The following is a 21,536-nucleotide window of genomic DNA, read 5'->3' as shown; positions in this document are numbered from 1 at the left end:
GGGAGGCTGACAGTAGATGTGAACAGCGGTGGGCTCTGCTCACAACAACATTGCCACCCACTCTCATTGTCGCCACTCTGGCACGTCACAGGCGGATAGGAGATCAGCGGCAGAAAGCGTTTGCCCACACAGTTAGTTCTGACTCTAAATCCTGTCATCCGATGGGGAACGAGGTGTGCAGGGACAGCAGGAAAGGTGGTCATCCGCAGGGAGACAGCGGAGGAGGGCGGCGGCTGGCTTTGTGTACAACAACCTGACCGCCCCACTTTTTCCGTCACACCCGGCAAGATGCAGGGTGGCAGGAGATCGGGAGAGGGCGTGTCCATGAGCCCCCAAGGTTAGTCTCAGCTCGGGTTCATGTTCCCCCAAGGGGGAACAGTGTGTATCGTGGCGGCACTACTGGCGGCTGACTGCAGGCAACCAGCAGGATTTACGCAGAACAACGATCCTTAGCCTGGGTACATCTTTCCCCCGTTCCTTTCTGTATATTGTTCTTTGCTGCACGTTCTTCTCACAGTCTGAGTTGCAGGGTCATTAGCTTCTGACCCTGAAGGGTGGTAGCTTGATGGCTGGGCTTTTTTTCTGGAGATGTAAGCCAGAAGGTGAACCTCAGCACGGTGGGCCCCCGGCGGGACCTCCTTAACAGTCTGCCATCTGAAATTCCTGTGTTCTCGTTGGTGAATAGTTTACATTTGTTCCTTCTTTTGCTGTTTTGGTCACTCCCTGGTGGCTGGCCCTGTTACATGGCTCACTTCAATATCGGCCTTATGTGGTAGTTTCAGCGTACTAATTTTTCTTTTGCCTGGGCTTGTTTGGTTTTCCGAATGCGCTCAGCCGAGGGCTGTAAATCATGTCCTTATTTTGTTTTCCACTTGCTTAAGCTTCATGAGCGCTTTTTCAGCCAGAAGCTATGTTTTTCATCCTATGTCATTTTTGTTTTCATAAGCTCAAATGTCCAAACCTTAAATAATATGCTTACTTGATAGAAGACGACTGACAGTAGGATCAACATACTTACATTGTGCTTTTAGCAGTGTTAATATTTGGATACGATATCAAGAGGTAAACATGCTGTTATTACTGTTTTATGACCATGGAAGCAGCTTTAAGTTGCGCGTTTTCAACTTTTGAAGCTTTCTTTTACTTTTCAATCGTTGGTGAAATGAAACCAATATCAAGGTTACTTAACAATGTATCCTGCTTCAAGTAGACAGTGCAACACCACCTCAGCACTAGTCGGCGACACGTCAGCACCAACTGCAAATCACTCAGCAGCACCTGAGCACCACCACAACACCAGCAAACCAACACCTCAGCACCACTCAGCCCCAGCACAGCACCACCACCTCACTACCAGCGTAGCACCACCACCTCACCACCAGCGCAGAACCACCACCTGCGCATCAGTGCAGCACCTCTGCATCACTCAGTACCACCTCAACATCACTCAATACCACCACAGCACCACCTCCGCGTCAGTGAACCACCACCAACTCAGCACCAGCTCAGCCCCATCACAGCATCAGCCCAGCACCACCTCAGCACCAATGCAGCAGCACTTCAGCATTGGTGAAGCAGCACTTCAACATTGTTGCAGCATCACCTCAGCACCAGTGCAGCATCACCTCAGCACCAGCACAGCACCACTAAAGTATCACTCAGCAGCACCTCCCCACAAGCATACCACCACCACCTCAGCATCAGCGGATCACCACTTTGGCTTCAGCACAGCACCACCACCTGAGCACTGCATCAGCACAGCACCATTTCATTATTGTTACCTCGGCACCTCCTCAGCATCAGCGCAGGATCAGCGCAGTATCACTTTGGAGCAGCACAAACTCAGCATTACTCACCACCTGAGCACCAGGTCAGCACCACCACAGCCTCACTCAGCACCAGCACAGAACCACCTGAGCAGCACCACTGTTGATTTTCACAAAAAGCACACTTTCTGGATAATTATCTATTTGTTTGCCAAATGTAGTGTGCTTCTGGTCAGCTTTTTTTCTGTATCGTTGTCTAATATTTCCCTCTGGAAAATACATGGGGGGGGGGGGGGGGTGATTTGTGACAGCCACCCTGTGGCATTCTAAGATTGTATCACCTGTTGCTAAGGGCATCAGAATGTCCAGCATGAGAATGTTCAGTTGATGTCAAGCTGACTTCATGAAAGGTTTGTTCTTGTGGATGGGATCCTCTTTACTTATGAATAAATCTTCCTGCTATCAAATCTACGGTGTGACTTAAATCTTACATTTGGCGACAGAGGATGATGGGATTTCTTCGAATTTTCAAGGAGAAAAAAGAATAGAGGATCTCAACAATGAACATTAGGCTGGCCTTATCTCCGTTCTGAAAGATCTCCTTTTACTGCCTTACAAAAGGATTGGCAAGGTACTGTGTTTTTATCTTTCTTAAACAAAAGGAGATTAGAGACTTAGCGGTTGGAGCGTCTAAAAAAGGAGGGAATTATTGAAGAAGTTAAGGCAACTCCCTGGGTTGCTCCGGTAGTCGCAGCCAAGAAAGCGGATGGGTCTTTGCGTCTCTGTATTGACTTGAGGGAGCTAAATAAACATGTTGTAGTAGATCGCTATCCATTGCCAAGATTGCAGATTTATTGATGTTGCTTCAAGGTGCTGAAGTTTTTAGTACTATAGACCTAAAATCTGCATACCACCAGATTATGCTGAGTGAAGAATCTAAGGATTTAACGGCGTTTGTTAGACTACCTTTTGGACTTGTTTCAGAGGGCCCTGGAAAAAGTTCTAAAGGGTCTCCATGGTGTGCGAGTGTATCAAGATGACATATTGATTTATGGTCAAGACAATAATGAGCATGATGAACGTGTCTTACAAGTTCTGGATAGACTGAGTGATTTCAATCTCACGGTGAAGATTGAGAAGTGTAAATTCAGGAAAAGATCTATTGATTATTTGGGCCACACTATTTCTGCTGGAGGTGTAATGCCCAAGGCTGATTTACTTAACACGATCCGTAAATTAAACCCCCCCCACTAATAAGGAAGAGTTAATGAGTTTTCTTGGGATGGCAGAGTATTATAATAAATTTATACAAGGTTTTGCATCCCTTTGTGTCAAAATGAGATCCCTTCTACGGAAAGGTTGTGAATTTAAATGGGATCAAGAGTGTGAAAAAAGAATTTTGTCTTCTGAAAGAAAGACTGAACTCGGCTCCAAAGTTGAGTTGTTTTGATCCAAAAAAGAAATCATTTTTAGTGACAGATGCTAGCATGAAAGGGATTGGTGCTGTTCTGTTCCAAAGAAATAGTGGTAGAGATGACGTCATTCTATTTTTGTCACGGAGCCTAAGAGGAGCTGAATTAAGATATTCAGTCATTGAGAGAGAAGCTCTCGCTGTTTTCTGGTCTGTCAAAAAACTAAAAAATGTATTGTGGGGTAACGTGTTTGAAGTTAGATCTGACCACAAACCCTTATGTGAGATCTTCAAAAAAAAAGGGTATAGATGCTGTGTCAAGCCGGATCACCAAGTGGGTTGTGGGTCTTCAGGACTATGAGTTTCAGATTGTGTACTTACCGGGTGTTGATAACAAGGTTGCTGATGCTCTGTCAAGACTAGTCGATCTTGATGATGAAAATTCTCAAGAGACAGAAGATTCACTTCAGCTTGAGGATGATGATGACTTGGTATGTAATATAGATGGAGGATGTGTATCTCGAAAAGTGGCTTGAAGCTGTAACTTGTGATGATGTGATGCTTAAAGTATTAGATTGTGTGAAGACTGGTTGGAGAACTAGAATCAAAAGTGATTTAGAGTTGGAGAAATTTTGGCATGTAAGAAATGAACTTTCTGATCAAGGTGGTGTATTGGTAAGGGGTTTAAGATTGATTCCTCCTTCAGTCCTCAGAAAAGATCTTCTTGATTTAGCTCATGATGGACATCAGGGTATGACCAAAACAAAAGAAAGATTGAGGCTCTCATATTGGTGGCCAGGCATGGACTTACAGGTGGAGCGCATGATTGGAGATTGTGTACAATGTGCTCTAAGTGAGAGAGTTGCTAAGCCCAAGGTTCAACCTATGGTAATACGGGAACGTCCAGAAGGTCCATGGGAAGAAGTAGGGTTAGATATTGTTGGTCCTGTTCATTCTGATGGCACTGAGTGGTATGTGAGTGTCTTGATTGATCTCTTTTCAAGATGGCCTGAGATCCATATAACACGTGGCATAGAAACCAAACATGTAATTAGATTTTTACAGAGCCTCATAGCTAGGGAAGGCATTCCTGGTTGCATTTTAACTGACAATGGGGTTCAGTTTGTATCAAGAGAAATGCAAGAATTTTTGAGTCAGAATGGTATTAAACACAAGAAGAGTGCTTTATATCATCCGGAAACTAATGGGATGGTTGAGCGCTTCAATCGTGTCCTAAAGGAGACGATTGAGATGGCTAGGTCTGCTGGGTTGAATTGGAGAGATGAAATTCAAAATAAGGTTGAGATCTATAGAATTTCCCCACATGCGACGACTAAAAGAACTCCTTTTGAATTGTTTAGGAAGAGATCTTCTAACACTTTAGTAGCTCCTCCATGGGTAAATAATTTTAAAAACGCTCAAGGTGTGCAAGATGACGAGCATGATTGGAAGCTCTCAGAAGCTAAGAAGGTAGTAGCTCGCAAAGTATTATGACAGGAGGAAGTGTGTGAAGGAAACGGCTGTAAAAGTGGGCGACTGGGTGTTGGTTAAGAATCCTTGCAAAAGAGCAAATTCTTCTACTTTTCTTAACCCTTTGCAAGTTATCAAGATTTTTAATAATGCTGTCAACTTCTGATCATCGCATATGGAATCTTAATAGGGTGGTGGTTGTAAGGGACGATTTTGTGCCTTTTCACCCTTTATCAGAGGGTTCAGATAAGAGCGTGTATAGAGATGGTAGTACTAAAGGAAGTTCTTCAAGTCTATCAAAAAGTTCAAAACTTTCTGGTAAAAACTGTAAATCTTCTCCAGTCTCAAAGGATTGTGTCAAAACCTCTGATACTCTACGAAGGTCAACAAGAGTTGGTTTCACTCCAAGACATTTAAAAGACTATGTACAGTGATTTTTAATGTAGAAAATAATGAAGTTGTTTCATTTGTAAATATCTCATGAGTTGCATTTTATGTTATGTATTCAGTATTTTATATTGTGAAGAAGGGAGATGTGTGGCATTCTAAGATTGTATCACCTGTTGCTAAGGGCATCAGAATGTCCAGCATGAGAATGTTCAGTTGATGTCAAGCTGACTTCATGAAAGGTTTGTTCTTGTGGATGTGATCCTCTTTACTTATGAATAAATCTTCCTGCTATCAAATCTACGGTGGGACTTCAATCTTACACACCCCTACCCCATTTTTTCTCACACACCCCCGCACCCCCTCACTTAATCACTCTAAAACTTTCCAGGAAGGAGCTGAGGCGATGAACTGTGTAAAGATTTGCCAAAGAGCTCCAAAGTCATTAGCAAAACAAAAAATGCTCTTTCTATAGAAACTCTTACTCCTGTATAACTAGACACTGGCTGGTGGCCCCCACTTTGTCAAATGTAAATGATTTTGTAATAAATGCATCTTTTCTGTTTTGAGTAATCCTGATTCACATCCAAAGTTTACCAGGAGAGAATGAATTAATTTAATGACAAATAAGTGATGATGTAAGTAGGTTATTACTCAATTGTGGATAGAAGGGCCCAATATTCAGATTCAGTTTTACCATGCTTCTCCATAACATATGGGATAAAGTACCCACTGCCGTACTTGGTAATGCTATTGCGAGTCACCAAGAAGTTTTGTGATCATTTACAGAAATGAGGCTGAAGGCAGTGTTTCTTTACAGGGTCATGAAACTCCAAAGTCACATGGTCACACCAGCATCCATCCCACAAGCTGCTCAAATCCTTGGTGTTATGCTCTTTCATACAAAAGAGAGCGTATGTTTGCAGACATGAAAAAACAAAAGTAGAATGTATTGAGTAAAATTTAACGCATTAAAAAGGAATTAGTAATTTGTTGCAAAAAGGTGTTGGGATCAGCTTAATACAAGTCAAATGGGGAAAAAATGGTGTAGCTCAAAATGTACAGAAGCATGCAGTGCGAGTCTGTCTTGTAGTAAGCTGCCTCAGTATGTAGTCTCCACCTATGGTGAGGCACTGTGCACGAAGTCCAGGCAACCCTTATTGATAGTGTTTAGGTCCCTGAAAACCAAAGCTCTCAAGGGGAAGCTGTGGCGGGCAGTTAAGGCTTAACCAGGAAGGATGTAAGGCAGCTGCATGTACCACTATAGTTGGCCAGTAAGCTTTTCACACAAGGAAGAACCACTCCGGGTTAGTAGAAAAATACTTAATATTTATTACTACAAACTAGACACTAACTTGGTATATCTCCTACCTGGGGATATCAATTGCATATAAAGAATACTTGGATGACAGGTAAGTGGCATAGGAAAACACATAGGGCCCCACCGGGGGTTCAAAAGCGTATACTAAAATAGTAGAATGCTGAATGGTTACCAAAACAGGACTAGTACCAGGGTTGGAGGACCCCAGGGGAAGCAAATAACCACCCACGGTGAGTAGCCAGGGACCCCATGTTCCAGAAGATGTTGGGACGAATCTAAGGACCCACCCTCAGGGGAGCCCTTAAGTAACCCTAAAAAGGGGAAGGACCTCTTCTCTGGTGACCCACCTATCAGAGGGGTCAGGGACGCTACTCAAATGTCCTAGTCAGTCAGGTGCTTCCAGGGGCCAAGATTCAACATGACAGAATCAAGCAGTCATCTGGAGGAGCTTTGGGGCACCTCCCTAGGGAGGAGATGGGCAGGGGGTGGTCACTCCTCTGTCCTTTGTGTAGTTTTGCACCAGAGCAGGATCCAAAGGCTCCTGAACTGGACAAAACTGGTTTATACATGGAGGGCACCAAATGTGCCCTTCAATGCAGTCTGGTGGTGCTATAAAGCAGGAAAAATCCATTACAACTCAGTCATTAGAATGGCCTACCTTTACATCGCAACTGCCTTTACATCGCAACTGCCTTTACATCGCAACTGCCTTTACAGTGCATGCCATTACAACGCATGCCGTTACAAAACATGCCATTACAGCGCATTATAAGGTAAGTAATGGAGACTTATTTTGTATTAGGGTGGGTATGGGTTTTGGGGTACCTGGGAATAGTAATTTTTACCCCTACACTATCCAACACTTAGTAATTTTTACCCCTACACTATCCAACACTTACCCTACTGTTGCAGTCACTGGAATGGGAAAAGTAATTTTTACCCCTACACTAGCCAACACTTACCCTACTGTTGCCCTAAAAGTATTCTGCGTTGTAATGGTATGCGTTGTAATGGAATGCGTTGCAATGGTAGTTTTAAAAAATACGTTGTAATGGTATGCGTTGTAAAATCATGCAATGTAATGGTAGTTGCGATGTCAAGACTGCATTGTAAAAGCATGAGTTGTAACGTCATATATTCCTATAAAGTGCCCCTACCCTACCTAATTCTAAAGGAGAGGTGCTCACACCTCTCCTTTGCAGGGAATCCATTGTTCAACTTCCCCTGCCAGAGTGACGCTAATCAGCAGGGGGGCAGAACAATGTCTAGGGCCGGTAGCAGAGTGGGCTGACAGTCAGACCCTGTAAGGCTACACAGGTAGGTTTGGGAGGGGGGGGTCCACTAAGGGGCACCCTGGACATGGTATCATGCACCTAACACTGGAATCGTACATCTCGACTTGCCAGTGTCCACTACATACCTTATACTGCGGTCCGTCCGGCACTTACAAAGTTCAGAAAATGGAATCCCAAGTTTGTAGGGGCACCTCTGCTCTTTGGGATGACTTATAGGTTTAAGTGCAGTGAGCGAGATACAAGGGAAACCTTATATCTGAAGTGAAGGGTGCATGCACCCTGTCACCCAGACTGCGATGGCAGCTCTGCAGACAGTTTGCATGGGCTCCTGAGGGTGGCACAATACATGCTGTATCCCCTAGGAGACTCCTGGTGTTCCAATGTCCTGGGTACCTCGGTACCATATACTGGGGGCATATAATGATATTCCAGTATCCAATTGTGGGTGTACAAAGTACTTACCAGCAAATTTACAGGAGAGCGCACTGTCACTGGGGTTCTGGTTAACAGGATTCCAGTGAGCTACAGTCAAAACACAGACACCAGGCAAAAAGTGGGGGTTTCTGTGCCAGAAAGATACTACAGGTCTTTCCTATAATTACATATAAAATGGAAAAAATATACATTTTGCCATAAATCTCTCCTTTCTGCAGCTCACTTAAAAAAAATGCCAAAAGAAGGAAGAGCCAGTTGACCTTGGCCGAGTTTCTCTGGAAAGTGGCATTATGACGCAGTACTCCACTTTAATAACTTAATACAGTTTAACAGCTATGCAGTTTCTTTGCTGCTTTTGACGCCTGTTATAAGGAATTTGGAGACCTATTTTTTACAAGGATTGCAGGCTCCCATATATTCTAAAAAGAATAGCAGCACCAATAACTTGTTTGTTCTGTCAATGAATAGCGTAAGTTGAGCCTGAAGCAGTTTGTAGACTCAGTTGAAACATGTTTCCTCTATTCATTCTATTGCATGCGACAGTGGGGATAGCTTACATATCTTGTGCTATTTAGCATAGGCATTTTGACCATAGCTGACCGATATATCATTGCCTCTTTTCTTTATTTCTTTGTGTTTGAGCTGCATTTTTAACTTTGCTTTTGCTCTGGATTTTCAAGGCTCTTCAATAAAATTCAGTCACATTTTGTATTTACAAATCATATAAACAGTGAATCCTTGTGCTCATATGCCAGTTGCCATGTTAGTTAGTTGTTATACCAAATATTATAAAATGTTATTAGATTTACTGGATGGTGGATACATTTTCTGTCTATTTTTTTCCAGCCTCATTTGCATGATAATTGCCTTTTTTTTAAATATGTGTCATTGATGCAGGTCATGTCTTTATTCTTTTCAGTTTTCTTTCTTCTTTGTCGCCTCTGTTTTTTTTCTCTTTTGTAACCTATGTTCTCTTCTCTTTGCTTCTCTTGTGTCTCATATTTATTTCTATTCTTTCTTCTTTATTTTCACACTTTTATGCACCTTTTCATTAAAAAAAAATGTTTCCTATCTATCCGCATATGAGTGTATTGGAGGTGAATCCTCAAGTATATCCTCCCATATAAATATCAGCACAACAAGACTACTTGAAGATAATAAAGCCACCACTGTTGCTTATCAGTTCAGACTTCTTTGGAGGGGAAGGTCAATCAAAAGGTTTTTGAGGGGTCGTCTCGCCCTAAACGTATCAAGGCATGCTTCATCAGCTGACGACCTCTAACACTGGGGTAGGAACAATGCCACACCAACAGACTCAACCGAGGGGAAAATTATTTCCCTGGGGGTTCTTATAAATTTGTTTCCAGGACATTTACTTGGGTGGGGTTTCAGGTGAAAAGAAGTTTAAACATGCTTAGAGGTATACTCAAAGGTTCCCTTTATTAGTGAGTACCTCTAGCATTGTTAAAAACCTAAACATTGGTCTTAAGGTGAAATCCAATGAGTCCACTGACTAACAAAAATCCTTAAATTACCAACATGTTTCGACCTCTATACCAGCCTAACGAGGTCTTGGACCTTCAGAGTATAAAGACGTCTTAACTGTGGCATCCAATTAAACCATGCGGAAAAAAGTAATAATTAAAACCCTACCGGTCACTAATTGGAATAGGTAAAACCTAAAATCACGAAATATAAGGGACAAGCATAAGTATGAGTCACCCCCATCTGCAGTCTAACCATATTTCCTGTTGGGTGTGATAATATTTTATCTCAAAATATAGTAGTGCACCACCTAATCCTAAAAGTGAGTTTGCTTTTTCTAGTTTCCTTATCAATTCCCAGTTATTTGTTTTGGTTGCTCCTTTCCGGGATCTTCATCACTTAATTACATCTTTGTACTTTTCGTTCAAATTGACACTTGTTGTTGCAGTCACCTTTGTTCTCAAACGTCACGTCCATCTTTTTTGGACCGTAATGAGCTTCATATTGCATACACTAGTGATACAGAGTGAAATTATCTGGGTATGTTTTAGAAGAAAATCCGAAATGGAATTTCTCAACTCTGTAAATAACATTTTATTTCCCTTGTATGTTTTTTCCCACCAGTATCATCTTCTCTCGTGCCATGACACTGAACAAGCGGGAACGGCCCGAGGTGCTGCCGCCGCTCCACCGGGGCAGTCTGCCCGTAGACCACCGGCGCCGGGGCAGAATGCCCCTACCCTACAAGCACCAGCTGCGGCGGGCGCAGGCCGTGGACGAGCTCGACTCGCCCCACGTGGGCAGTCCTCTCTCGGGGTCCTCGGACTCCGTGCTTTCGTCGGACAGCTTATCCGGCGGAGCGTTGCTGAAGATCATGCTCCTGGGGGAGAGCGGCGTGGGCAAGACGGCCCTGGCCGGCATCTTTGCTGGGCTGGAGGAGAGCCAGCCCCACATGCTGCAGAGTGCAGGTGAGGAGAGCGTGGTGTGGGTTGTGTCCGTCGTCAGCGAGGGTCACTGCTTTTGCATCTACTGTGTGTTTGTCGCCGCTGTGGGAGAAAGGCACCTCTGGCTAGGGTTGCCTGCAGTTGCGTGTTCATTATATACATTTAATTGGGGTGTTCTTCTGGGTTATTGAGAATATATTTATATTGAATTATGTTTGTCCGCGCTTTTCCAGGTGTGTCTAGAGGCACCGTGCCCATTTGTAGAGAGCGAAGCGCGGAGTGTTTGAGCAAATCAAGCACTCACCCCCAGTCAACTGATCTGGGTTTAATACATCATCATTCTTTAGCTCACTCCACCACCCCAGTTCAGACATGGCCATATGCAAATCAGTCTGACCCTGTGCCTCATGGGAACAGTCCAGCCCGAACTGACTGGGGGTGAGTGTTTGATTTGCTCAAACGCTCCGTCCATCATCCCCTTTGGTATCGCTTTGTTCGCCCTAAGTTGGCAGGGTATGCCCAGATGTGGGTCCCTTGCTTACTTTGCCACTGGATTCAAGATAGCCTGGCTGATGAGGGTTATGAACCCGAAACCGGTCCCAGGCTGCTTGTTTCCAGTCCAGGTCTAGACATGGCTTGGCAGTTCGGGCTGGACTGTTCCCATGAGGCACAGGGTCTGACTGATTTGCATATGGCCATGTCTGAACTGGGGTGGTGGAGTGAGCTAAAGAATGATGATGTATTAAACCCAGATCAGTTGACTGGGTGTAGGAGAGTAGGGTCTGCTATCCTATGGTCACCCCAAATTTTTGCTTTTTGCTTCACTGGTTTTTGACATATTGAGGCTGTGGGCCTGCCAATCAGACCCCCAGCCTGCTGTTCTCTCTACTAAAGTAAACCTATGCACCCTAGGTGCATAACCAATTGGAAGTGGATCACCCTGTCAGCCCCTGTACCAGTGTACACTAGGTACCCAGGGCATTGGTGTACCCAAGGCCTGCCAGGGGCTGAAGCATGTATTATGCCACCCCAGGCTTGGCCTAACAATCTGACACAACTGGCTGATTACTCAGCTGGGGTAAGTTGGTGTAATCACCTCTTACTTAGGTGTAGTATACCTATACCTAACCTTAAATGGGACACCTGGTAACCTATAAGTCACTCCTATGGCAGGCCTTAACAATCCTGAAGGCAGAGTGCTTGGTTCCATGTGAGATGGTGCTCTGGCATGAGCTGAGCCTGTCTGCAGTGGTCGGAACAACTTCCTTCTACTGTTTCCAGATATCGTCATACCATATACTCTTAAGTGCATTATGAACCTCGCGGTTAAATGCTATCTTTGGTTTGGCTTTATCAAAACATGTCGAGTAAGGTGTCATACGAATTGGAATACTAACCCCTCGCCAATTCTGGCGACGGGGTTAGCATTCCACCCTTCTAGAGGGACACGACATGTACAGTACCTGAAACCCGGGTAAACTCAGACATAGCCTCAGCTCCACAAAATGGATGCTGCCACCACAGACACAAGTCTGCCCTCCTGCTGCTGGGAGTCCTTCCAGCTTGGGAGGTGTGGACAAAGGGTTTCCTGCCAGGGGAGGTGCGTGCACCACCCCAGACAGGATTTTGTGTATTGGTCAGGTAGGGCTTGAAAGAAACCAGACATGCCTGTGGCTCACAAGGAGCCTCGGTGCATATGCCAGTTCAAACCGGTCCTGGGGCACACCAGTCCCGGGCCTGGGGTGAGCTGGACAAAGGATTGGGGGTGTAACCACCCCCCTTCCTGGTCCCACCCTTAGGGAGGGACCTAGCAGGTAGTCCGGCCCCTAGAATCCGCTTAAAGGTAGGAGCTGTGTCCTAAGACTTCAGACATCCTGGAATCAACTTAACACTAAGAAGAAGACGGGAACTTCGACGCTCTGCTGCACAGAGGACTGAAGCCAATCTCCCCTGTGGTCAGGAAGTGACCACCTTGCTAACGCAAGCACCATCCAGCGAATCAACGTCTGCTTTGCCGCCGCCTCCCGCCGGAGCCCGAGCCCAGAGACTGACAAGACCTGGACCTCCAGACCTCTCACCGCCCGATCCACAGTCCCTGAAAAGAGGAGACCCGTGGAGGCACCGAGACACGTGGAGCCAGCCATCTTGAAACGACCACGACAAGCTGACAAGTGCAACAACCGAGGCTCCCTCCAAGTTGTGCTTTGGGATCTGAGAAGCCCAACCCCCGAGCAGCATCTGCACCAAAGGTGAGCCCTCCAGCATCTCCACGATCTGCGTGGGGCCCTTCTGCATTTTGCCACTCGACGCGCCTAACCGGTTGCTGGCCCGTTGGCTAGTAGCCATCTTGGCGACGAACTTCAAGAAATACACCGCTGGTCTGGTTGCTCCAGACTGGCCCTTGCTCCCCTCCAAGGAGCAGTCCTTCTGACCTTGCTGGTCAGAACCATCAGCTTATTTCATCTCCTACAACAATTGCTTTTGCCAAGGCTTGTTTGCTTCAATTTTAGTCGCCGACACCGCCGACAGCGAGAGCCTGCGTGGGACAGCTCGTGAACAGACTCCTGGACGTCGTCGACCTCCAGGGACCACGTGGCTGCAGAGACAAGCTACACCTTTCTTCCTGTTTGCACCCGACATTGCCTGGTACCCACCTGGTGCCACGCTGGTCACTGGCTAGTGACTGTGAACACTGTCCCCTCTGCTTACAGGTCTTCAACATCTCCGATCCACTCTGGGATCCACTGCATCTCTCCCGGACCGACCGCCTGCAGCATCTTTGTCTTCAGGCTCCACGGAACAGATAGAAGAAACCCGACGCACTTCGAGGCCTATGCACCCGCTTCCTGTGGGTGAGGTAAAGCTGGCACACCTGTGCCCAAGTGTAGTATTACATCTCTAGTGCCTGTGTTCCAAATCTTGACTTCCTAGTCCATCCGGAAGATCCTCTTTGCAGTAACTTTGTACTTTTTACGCACCCATTGAAACCTATGGGAGCACGCGTGTGACTATTTGCTCTGCACACGCCACCCGTGGACCTCCTGGTCACTAACTGAAGTTAGCTCCTTGTAGGCCCAGCGATTCTAGAGGCCCTAGGCCTTTTCCCTTTCCTGTTCGTGGTACTTATACCACTATTTTAGTATATGGTTTGAGTGGCCACCAGGGCCTATCCATATAAAGTGCAACTTCTGTGTATTCTACTGTAATCTTGTTTGACGATTTGTGCTCCTGTGCTCATAAAGAGACTAGGGGTTACTTTGAGAAATAAATACATATATATTTTGAATATATATCTGTGTGGTGTCCTTTCATTGGTATAAAAGGGGGTTGCATTTGGTAAAACAGCTGGCTTAACACGCTTCACGAGTTTAGCCTCAAAGACTGCTTAGCCTACGCTACCACTAGGGCAGCTAGTCCGAAAAGGTTGACTTACAACCACACCATAAGGGTTGCTTGGCATGGTACAAGGTGATCACTTTAACTAGTGAGCATCATATACCAGGCCAACTTCTCACACTGGGGGTGAGTGTTTGATTTGCTCAAACGCTTCGTCCATCATCCCCTATGGTATCCATTTCTAGAGAGCACTCACCCTCTCAGGGCCTTATCCCACTGATATAAATTGTCCAGTGCTTCGCCCAGTAGACTGAGAAATATTTGTGGGAGCGCTAAACTCCCTCAATATTGGTCCATTTAATGTATTTGCTTTACTTATAATTATTTAATCATCTATTGATTTGATTTAAATACTGTAGTTACCCATTATGTGTTTTGAGTTCTACATTTTTATCGTTTTACTGATACTGCTAAAATAGCAGATCTGTATTTTTAAAAAACCTATTATAAAGCACTTCAGTCAAAAAAGGTTGAAGACGAAAAGCCACAAAAAGTATACAACAATTGTATACTAAGGCAGCAATTTATGTTTAATGTAGTATCCCTTTTTTATTTTCAAATATTTGTTTATTGAAGAACAAACTGAGCATGTTGGACAGGTAAGTAAATGGCACAACACGTTATCAACTCAGAAACGTAAATTAAATCCTCTATCACTTCAGGTTTAATGAATCTGCCTACATCTCTTATAGTCCTTCTTTGAAGAGATTTCTGTAAACCAGATTGTAGTTTTGAACCGAGATTAGGGGAGGGTATGTGCAAAGGAAATATGGGCGCGACCACAACAAACACAATATAATGCCAAAAATACATTGATACTCCGCCTCAGTTACTGGAATACCATGGACTTGTGTTTGAACACTCAGATAACTTCTGTTGTAATCTAGTACTTGGTACGTTCCTTCTCCCCCCCCCCTCCTCTCCTCCCTTTGGTTCCACCCTTTCCCTGTCCCCAACATTCTACTGCACCCTTCCTTTGTCATGCTGGATCCTGTGATGGTGTACGACCAATTAAGAAGAGTTCCCACTTACTGGCTTTCTGGTCACTTTATAACACTGGCGACGAGGATGGGATGAAGCTCCACCTGGTGATAGGCAGAGGATAGGTCGAGAACACTGAAACAACTCGCACCATTAATGAGGGTAAGCACCTCATGGATACGTGGGAGGGGGTGTCTGTCTACCCATATGTTCTGGTTGAGGCCCCTGAGCTCCACGCACAGCCTAATATCCTTACTGGTTGCCTTGGTGGTAAGAACAATGGGGGCCAACCATTGTGAACACTCTATTTGTTCAATCACCCCCAAAGACCGCAGTCTGCCTAACTCAAGTCAAGTCAAATAAGCTTTAATTCGGTTTGTATAAATACAACCATATAAGCTGAACAAAGTAATATACAATAAAAATATCATGACGCATAATCCAAGGACAGATAATTATCCCTATACCGGCCCTAACATTTGCACTGAACGGTGAGACATAGATCAAAAATACATCCATATATATACATGTTTAAAAATAGATAAAATCAATTATATATCATTATGGCATAAGTAAAAATGCTCGAAGCATTAATTTCCAACGAAATTAGTAATTCATGATTAATGATTCTACCTCACAATAACAAGGTGCTTATGCATAAGTTGTAAGTAGGCCTAGACATTGTAATATTGAGTCATAAAAACGGATTTTGTCAATAGTGATTACCATATAAGTGAAGGAGACCCTTGACACGATAAAGTGATATATGCATCTACATCGCAATAATAAAATTACTAATACATAAACAGTTATAAGCTATATAAAGCGCAATTTCGCATCCATAAAACATTTGTTTCCTCCACAATAAATGGCAACATCTTGTGCTAGTAGAGTAAACTAAGTATATGTGCGAAATAGATTGCTGTCATAAAGTGACTTGTGCATAGCAAGGTGGGATCATCTCATATTAATAAAGTGACTTAAGCGTATATGTAAAATAGATTACTATCATAAAGTGACTTATGCATAACTATAACATCATGGCAAGGCACAGTTGACATTAATCAAATAATTATAGATTTCCTAGCAGCTCTGCATTTCAGAATGTATAGTGCTACGTGGAAGCAAGTGTCCTAGCTCTGAAGAGAACAGAGTAGATTCATGGCATCTGCAGTTAAACGGATGTTATATTTTAAAAGGATCGGTTTCAAATAAAATTTCCTCAAAACTGTATAAAGTTTACAGAATAACAGAAAATGGCAACAACTTTGTTTGGAAATATTGTCACACGGGCATTCTGCACTAGAACCTACCCCAATCACAGGGAAGGATACGAGATGGTGTGCGATGCCCAACCTTAAACGTACGAGAACAAATCGGTGCGATTTCCTGGTCACTTCCACCAAATATGACTGAAGACCTTTTTTTAAGATTAAGCTGCCTATAAAATACAGAGGTCTTTTGGGTCTTAATCAACTTGTTCCTTTCTACTGTCTTGTAAAGAAGGAATGTGTCTTTAATATCCTTCTTAGAAAGTAATATTACATAGTCTGAATCTTTAGAGATCTTGATTCCGAATAAGGTATTATACCAGAAGATCATGTAATTCAGCCACTGAATACGAGAATGAAGGTCCAGCTTAAGACAGTCCTTGATTACAGACTGTGTAAACTCAGTTTCCTTTTTGTTCTAAATTGAACGCCATAATAGTAAAGGGCGTAAGGCAGCCAAATCTGATAAATAGTTAAGGCCAGTTTCTTGGTGTATTAAATCAGATGAGGCTGCAACTGGGACACATAACAGACGTTTAAGGAAGATATTTTCGTTTATTTGCAATTGGGCCATAGAAGAATGGCCCCATAAACCAGCTCCATATAGGGCCGAAGAAACACATCTTGCGTTATATATGGTTACCATATCTTTTATTCTGTGGTCCCCTATTTTTGAAGCAAAACGGAAGATACCATTAGAGTTTCTAGTCATTTTGTGGCCAATATTTCCTTGCTCATTAGTCCATTTACCATTAGCATCAAAACTGATGCCTAAATAACAGAAGGTCTTAACTGCTTGAATCTTCGAGCCTTCTAGAAAAAAGGACCGTGATGATTTTGATTTTCTCCCACATATCATGGTAAATGTCTTTAATTTATTGATCAACAATTTCCTGTCATTAATAAAATTAGTAAAAACATCAATTAAACGTTGTAAACCCAGAGGGGTGTGTGAAATTAGGACGGCATCGTCCGCATATAACAATACAGACACAACAGTATTATCTATTTTAGGGGCATCAGCAGGGGTTTTATTTAAAACCTCGGTGATTTGGTTTATAAAAAGGGAAAATAAAAGGGGAGCCAATACACACCCCTGTCTGATACCTCTCCACACTGTGAAAAAAGGGGTTCGCTCTCCCATGGGTCCATAGCGTACACTGCATGAAAGTTTCTCATATATCCTTGCTAGAAAAAAACACAATCTCCTTTGGGGCCCCTAGTTCGAGTAATACTGACCAAAGGAGCGAATGGTCCACTAGGTCGAACGCGCTACTCAAATCAGCGAAACATAAAAACAGATTTCCCCCTTTTACCACTGTGTATTTATTAATAAGTAGTTCCAGATTAACACATTGTTCTATGGTCCCAATGCCCTTCCTAAAACCATATTGAACTGGGGTCAATATATTGGATTCTTCGGCCCATATTTCCAATCTTTTTAAAAGCACCCTACTCAACACTTTTATTGAGGAATCAAGTAATGAAATAGGGCGATAGTTGCATGCTTCAGAGCGTGAACCCTTTTTGTAAAGTGGAACAATTAAGGATTCGGCCCAGGATATTGGAAAATTTCCTATAGCAGCAGCATTAAAAATTCTTGCAAGGATTGGTGCCCAGAGATCCATTTCATCCTTGTATAGATCAATCGGAACGCCATCCGGGCCGGGAGCCTTTCCCCCTTTGCTATTTATCAGCCCTTCACGCACCTCCTCGACACTAATTGTTAGTGGTAATGTGGGCCACGTGAAATTATTTGATAAGAGAGGAGAAATTAAAACGACCTTTTCTGGGTTAAAATTTTTTGAAAAGTGTTCGATCCATTCAGTGCAATTAACATGAGACATCAGCTCAGGAATATGATCTTCCTTTAAGAAAGGGCTATTTACAATTTCCCAAAAGAGTTTAATATTATTCAATTCACTTGCCATGGTTAATTTATCCCAGGCGTCTAATCTCAACACCTTTTTTTGTGCTAGCACTGCTTGTTTGTAATCTTTGCGTAATTTACAGACAAGAAATTGATTGCGGGGTTTAGACCTTAATACTAATTTTAGGTTAGATAAAATCTTGGAACATTCGGAGTCAAACCACTTCTTACCATCCTGTCTGGGGCCTTTGGTGTTCCTGGTTAGGATATTTCTTATCACATTATTAATGTTAGCAAATTCCATACATAGCTTTTCAGGGACGGCTTCTTCGCTGAGGCAATAATTAATACAGTCTCTGCATTTACTGATCACATCCCGTTGGATCTTTTGTGGATCCAAGCCAACCCACTTTAATCTCCTGCCATTCGGTCTGATAGGGAGGATATCAGTGATTGTGTGGGCAGTGTTAGTAATTCTATTGCCCCAAGCTAACAAAACTATGGAAATACTATTGTGATCGCTAACCACCTGTTCAGATATCCAAAGGTTCATATAAGGGCAATTCTTAGAGAATAAGATGTGGTCTATATTACTATTAGCTTCCCTACCGGTGAATGTGGGACATTTAATATGGCCCTCGTTTATCGTACAGTCTAACAGCTCAAGATCAAATTTGGCCATTAAAGTATTAAGGGTCAAACCATATTTACAATGTGGGAAATGCAGCATGTCATCCTTTGTCCCATCAGCGGTCGAATAAGTTTTCAAATATGCACAAGAATTAGTAAATGTGGCGGGGCATGCTTGAATATTAAAATCGCCTGCCCACAAAACTACCGCCAATTTATTAAATGTGTTTAGTAACCTGTCCAACTCCTTTTCCAATGGTTCTAAACAAACTCCTCTATCTTTTTGGAAATTATTATTATAGAAGTTTATTAGCACCAGATCTTTACCTTGCGGAAAGGATAATCGCAAAACTTGACTATGGTTGCCAATAGGTAAATAAGTTAACACTTTGCAACCAATCAGTTTTGTGGAAATTAGCAGCAATAGACCACCCTTAGCTCTGCCCATTAAAGAGGGGGTCGCATTTACACAGTATGAGGTATAGCCCTCTACTGAGATAGGTTCTGTACTCCATGTTTCTTGTAAGCACATTATGTCACTACCACAAGTGATAAAATCTTGCCAGAAGGGCGTCCCTAATTTGTTCCTAAGACCTGCAATGTTCCAAGTTGTCAATGTATACCCCTTTTGGGAGAATGTCCCATTAGCATTAGTCAATATTATAGATGCGTCCGTACACAAAATAGACTTTACAGAAGTACCAACTGTCGGAATAACAGGCTCATCAATACCATTAGTCCCCGGTAACTTATTTGTAAAAATTGAATCCATACACCGAGGGTGTACTTTACTTGTCTCCTTTTGCCTAGAAATTAAATTTGGTGTCTCCCTCCTCCCCCCCCCCCCCCATCGGTAGTCTCCGCAGGTTTTATGTGTCAATCGTTGTCCTCCATTGAAGTCAGGCATTGGAACCTATTGTATAATGGTAGAGTAGGTAACATCTGGTGGGTTGCCGGAGCCATTGGCAGCCAATTGTTACTCACATAATGGGTGATAGGTTTTATGGCATGATTATTGACTAATAGATGTCTATAAAAATAGGCAAGTGGCAGTAGGGTTGTGTTGAATTCTCAGTGGGAGGGGGGGGACCCTGAGTAGGACTTTTTGTGCCCAAACTGGCGACCTGAAATTAATAATGATACAGTCCCCATTGAAGATTTTAGTTGTGGGGCCTATCCATCCTACTCTTTGTGTGAGTAAAATCTGTTCTGCATCTATGATTGGGAAGCCACAATTTTTAGTTAACCAATGGAGAATTTTGTTTTTCAGGGTTTGATTGGTCTCAAATTGCCCTTCCCGTAGCCTGTGAACATTACAAAGGACCGCAACATACGCTCCACATTCTGGTGGTAGGTTCATTACAGAGGGTACATTTTCACTTTTATAATCTGCTAGATGGCATGTGCTCTTGGATTGGCCTAGTGTTTGAAGCCCATATTTCCCAGTGCCTTTCCTTAAAGTTACACCTTTTTCCAGCGAAGCTTTATCTTTACCTTCGCTAGTCTCCACATCAAAAGGACGACTACTGCTATTGCCTGAACTTTCAGATAAAGTACTTGGGGCACTTAGTTGTATGTCTTCCCCCCCTTGACCAAACCTTGGCACCCTCGGATGCATGCGGGACAGGGACAGGTGCAAGCGTAACCCTATTCTGATCGGGGTCAGGTAAAGGGACAACTAATTGGGCTGGGTTCGACTTAGTTGAACACAGAATTGACTTTACATGTTGATCGATAGAGCTAACCCTAGCTTCAAGGGCACGGATGTTCTCGCTAATTGGCCCTAGAAAAGTTGATATAAGTGCCTCCAGTCTTTCCCAAAAGCCGTCTGTACTGGCCTCATGGTTGTTTCCATTAGGCTGGGCATTTATAACATCTAACTGTTCTTCGCATAACTCTGCAACAGACAGATTTTGTACCGCTTTAAGGTGGCATCTACTACCTTTACCCCTAGGTTTAGATGCCTTCTGCTCTTTGTTATTGTGTTTTTGTTTAATTTTAGCCTTTTGTCCTCTTGTTTTAACTGGTGAAATAATAACATGGGGTTGTGCAATAGTAGTAGGTGACCCGATGGCACTATTACCATCTACATTAATAATATCATTAACAAATTGCGCTTCTCCACTTGGAACCTGCTCCTGGAGTACAGGAGTGATGGACAGTCTGCTTGCCGGGGGTGTGTGATCCAAAATCAAAGAATGATTGGGATTAAGTAACTCCAGGTTGATATTTGCTCCTGGCAGTCCAGGTAAACCAGCATAAGAAATCATTAACATGGATTCATAAGAATTACCCAAAGTTATAGATGGATTAACAGGTAAAATAGGCGGAGCTAATCCAATGGGAATTGAGAGACGTCTTTCCGTAGTCTCTATTGCTGAAGCAATGACCCCTATAGTCTTTTGCAGCCTCCTATCAATTGCTGTTAGGCTTGGAAGAGGGTTGTTAGTAGATTTATTATGTCTAGTATTGGGTCGTGGTTGGGCAGCATCATTTTTACCCATTACAACGAAGCGTGACAAACAGTATCTGCTCCGGTAAGTAGCAACTCTTACCTCCGCCGCGGCTGCTACCAGTGCATTAAAGGATAATGAGGGTGGCCCAGCCCTGCCTCTCCCTGCCCCGGACGGCCACAGACGGCCCGCCCTTTGCCAGGCGCGACCCGCGCGCGGTCCCGCGACGCGGGGAGTGTAGCCACTTTTAAAGCTCCTCCTGGCGCGAGAGTTGCTGACGCTGCTTCCGGGGTTGGGCTGGCGGGGAAGCTGGGAGTTGTAGTTGATCCCCTCCCTCCTCACTGCGGCCGCGACGATCCTGGAAGCGGCGGTGGGAGCGTGACACAGGCGAAGGCTGCACAGGACACCAAACAACAGGTTA

At 43.7% G+C, this 21,536-nt stretch overlaps 1 protein-coding gene across 3 annotated transcripts in view; it reads left to right on the top strand.

Annotated features, from left to right (window-relative positions):
• The window catches only part of LOC146871264 (GTP-binding protein REM 2-like), a 169,063-nt gene that overhangs the window by 14,434 nt on the left and 133,093 nt on the right, over positions 1–21,536 (top strand). Inside the window, exons 2-3 of one of the 3 annotated variants that reach the window (XM_085650721.1) lie at positions 10,195–10,538; positions 19,933–20,012. The exons of 1 other annotated variant lie outside the window; for it this stretch is intronic. In XM_085650721.1, the coding sequence (XP_085506847.1) occupies positions 10,195–10,538; positions 19,933–20,012 (424 nt within the window). The remainder of the gene's footprint in view (positions 1–10,194; positions 10,539–19,932; positions 20,013–21,536) is intronic. One more of the 3 variants, XM_085650717.1, reaches the window with a different exon arrangement.

Source organism: Triturus cristatus, chromosome 1_1 (assembly GCF_964204655.1).
Source record: "Triturus cristatus chromosome 1_1, aTriCri1.1, whole genome shotgun sequence".
NCBI lineage: Eukaryota > Metazoa > Chordata > Amphibia > Caudata > Salamandridae > Triturus > Triturus cristatus.
Note: the sequence above shows the minus strand (reverse complement) of the source record. Positions and strands in the feature narration are given on the sequence as shown.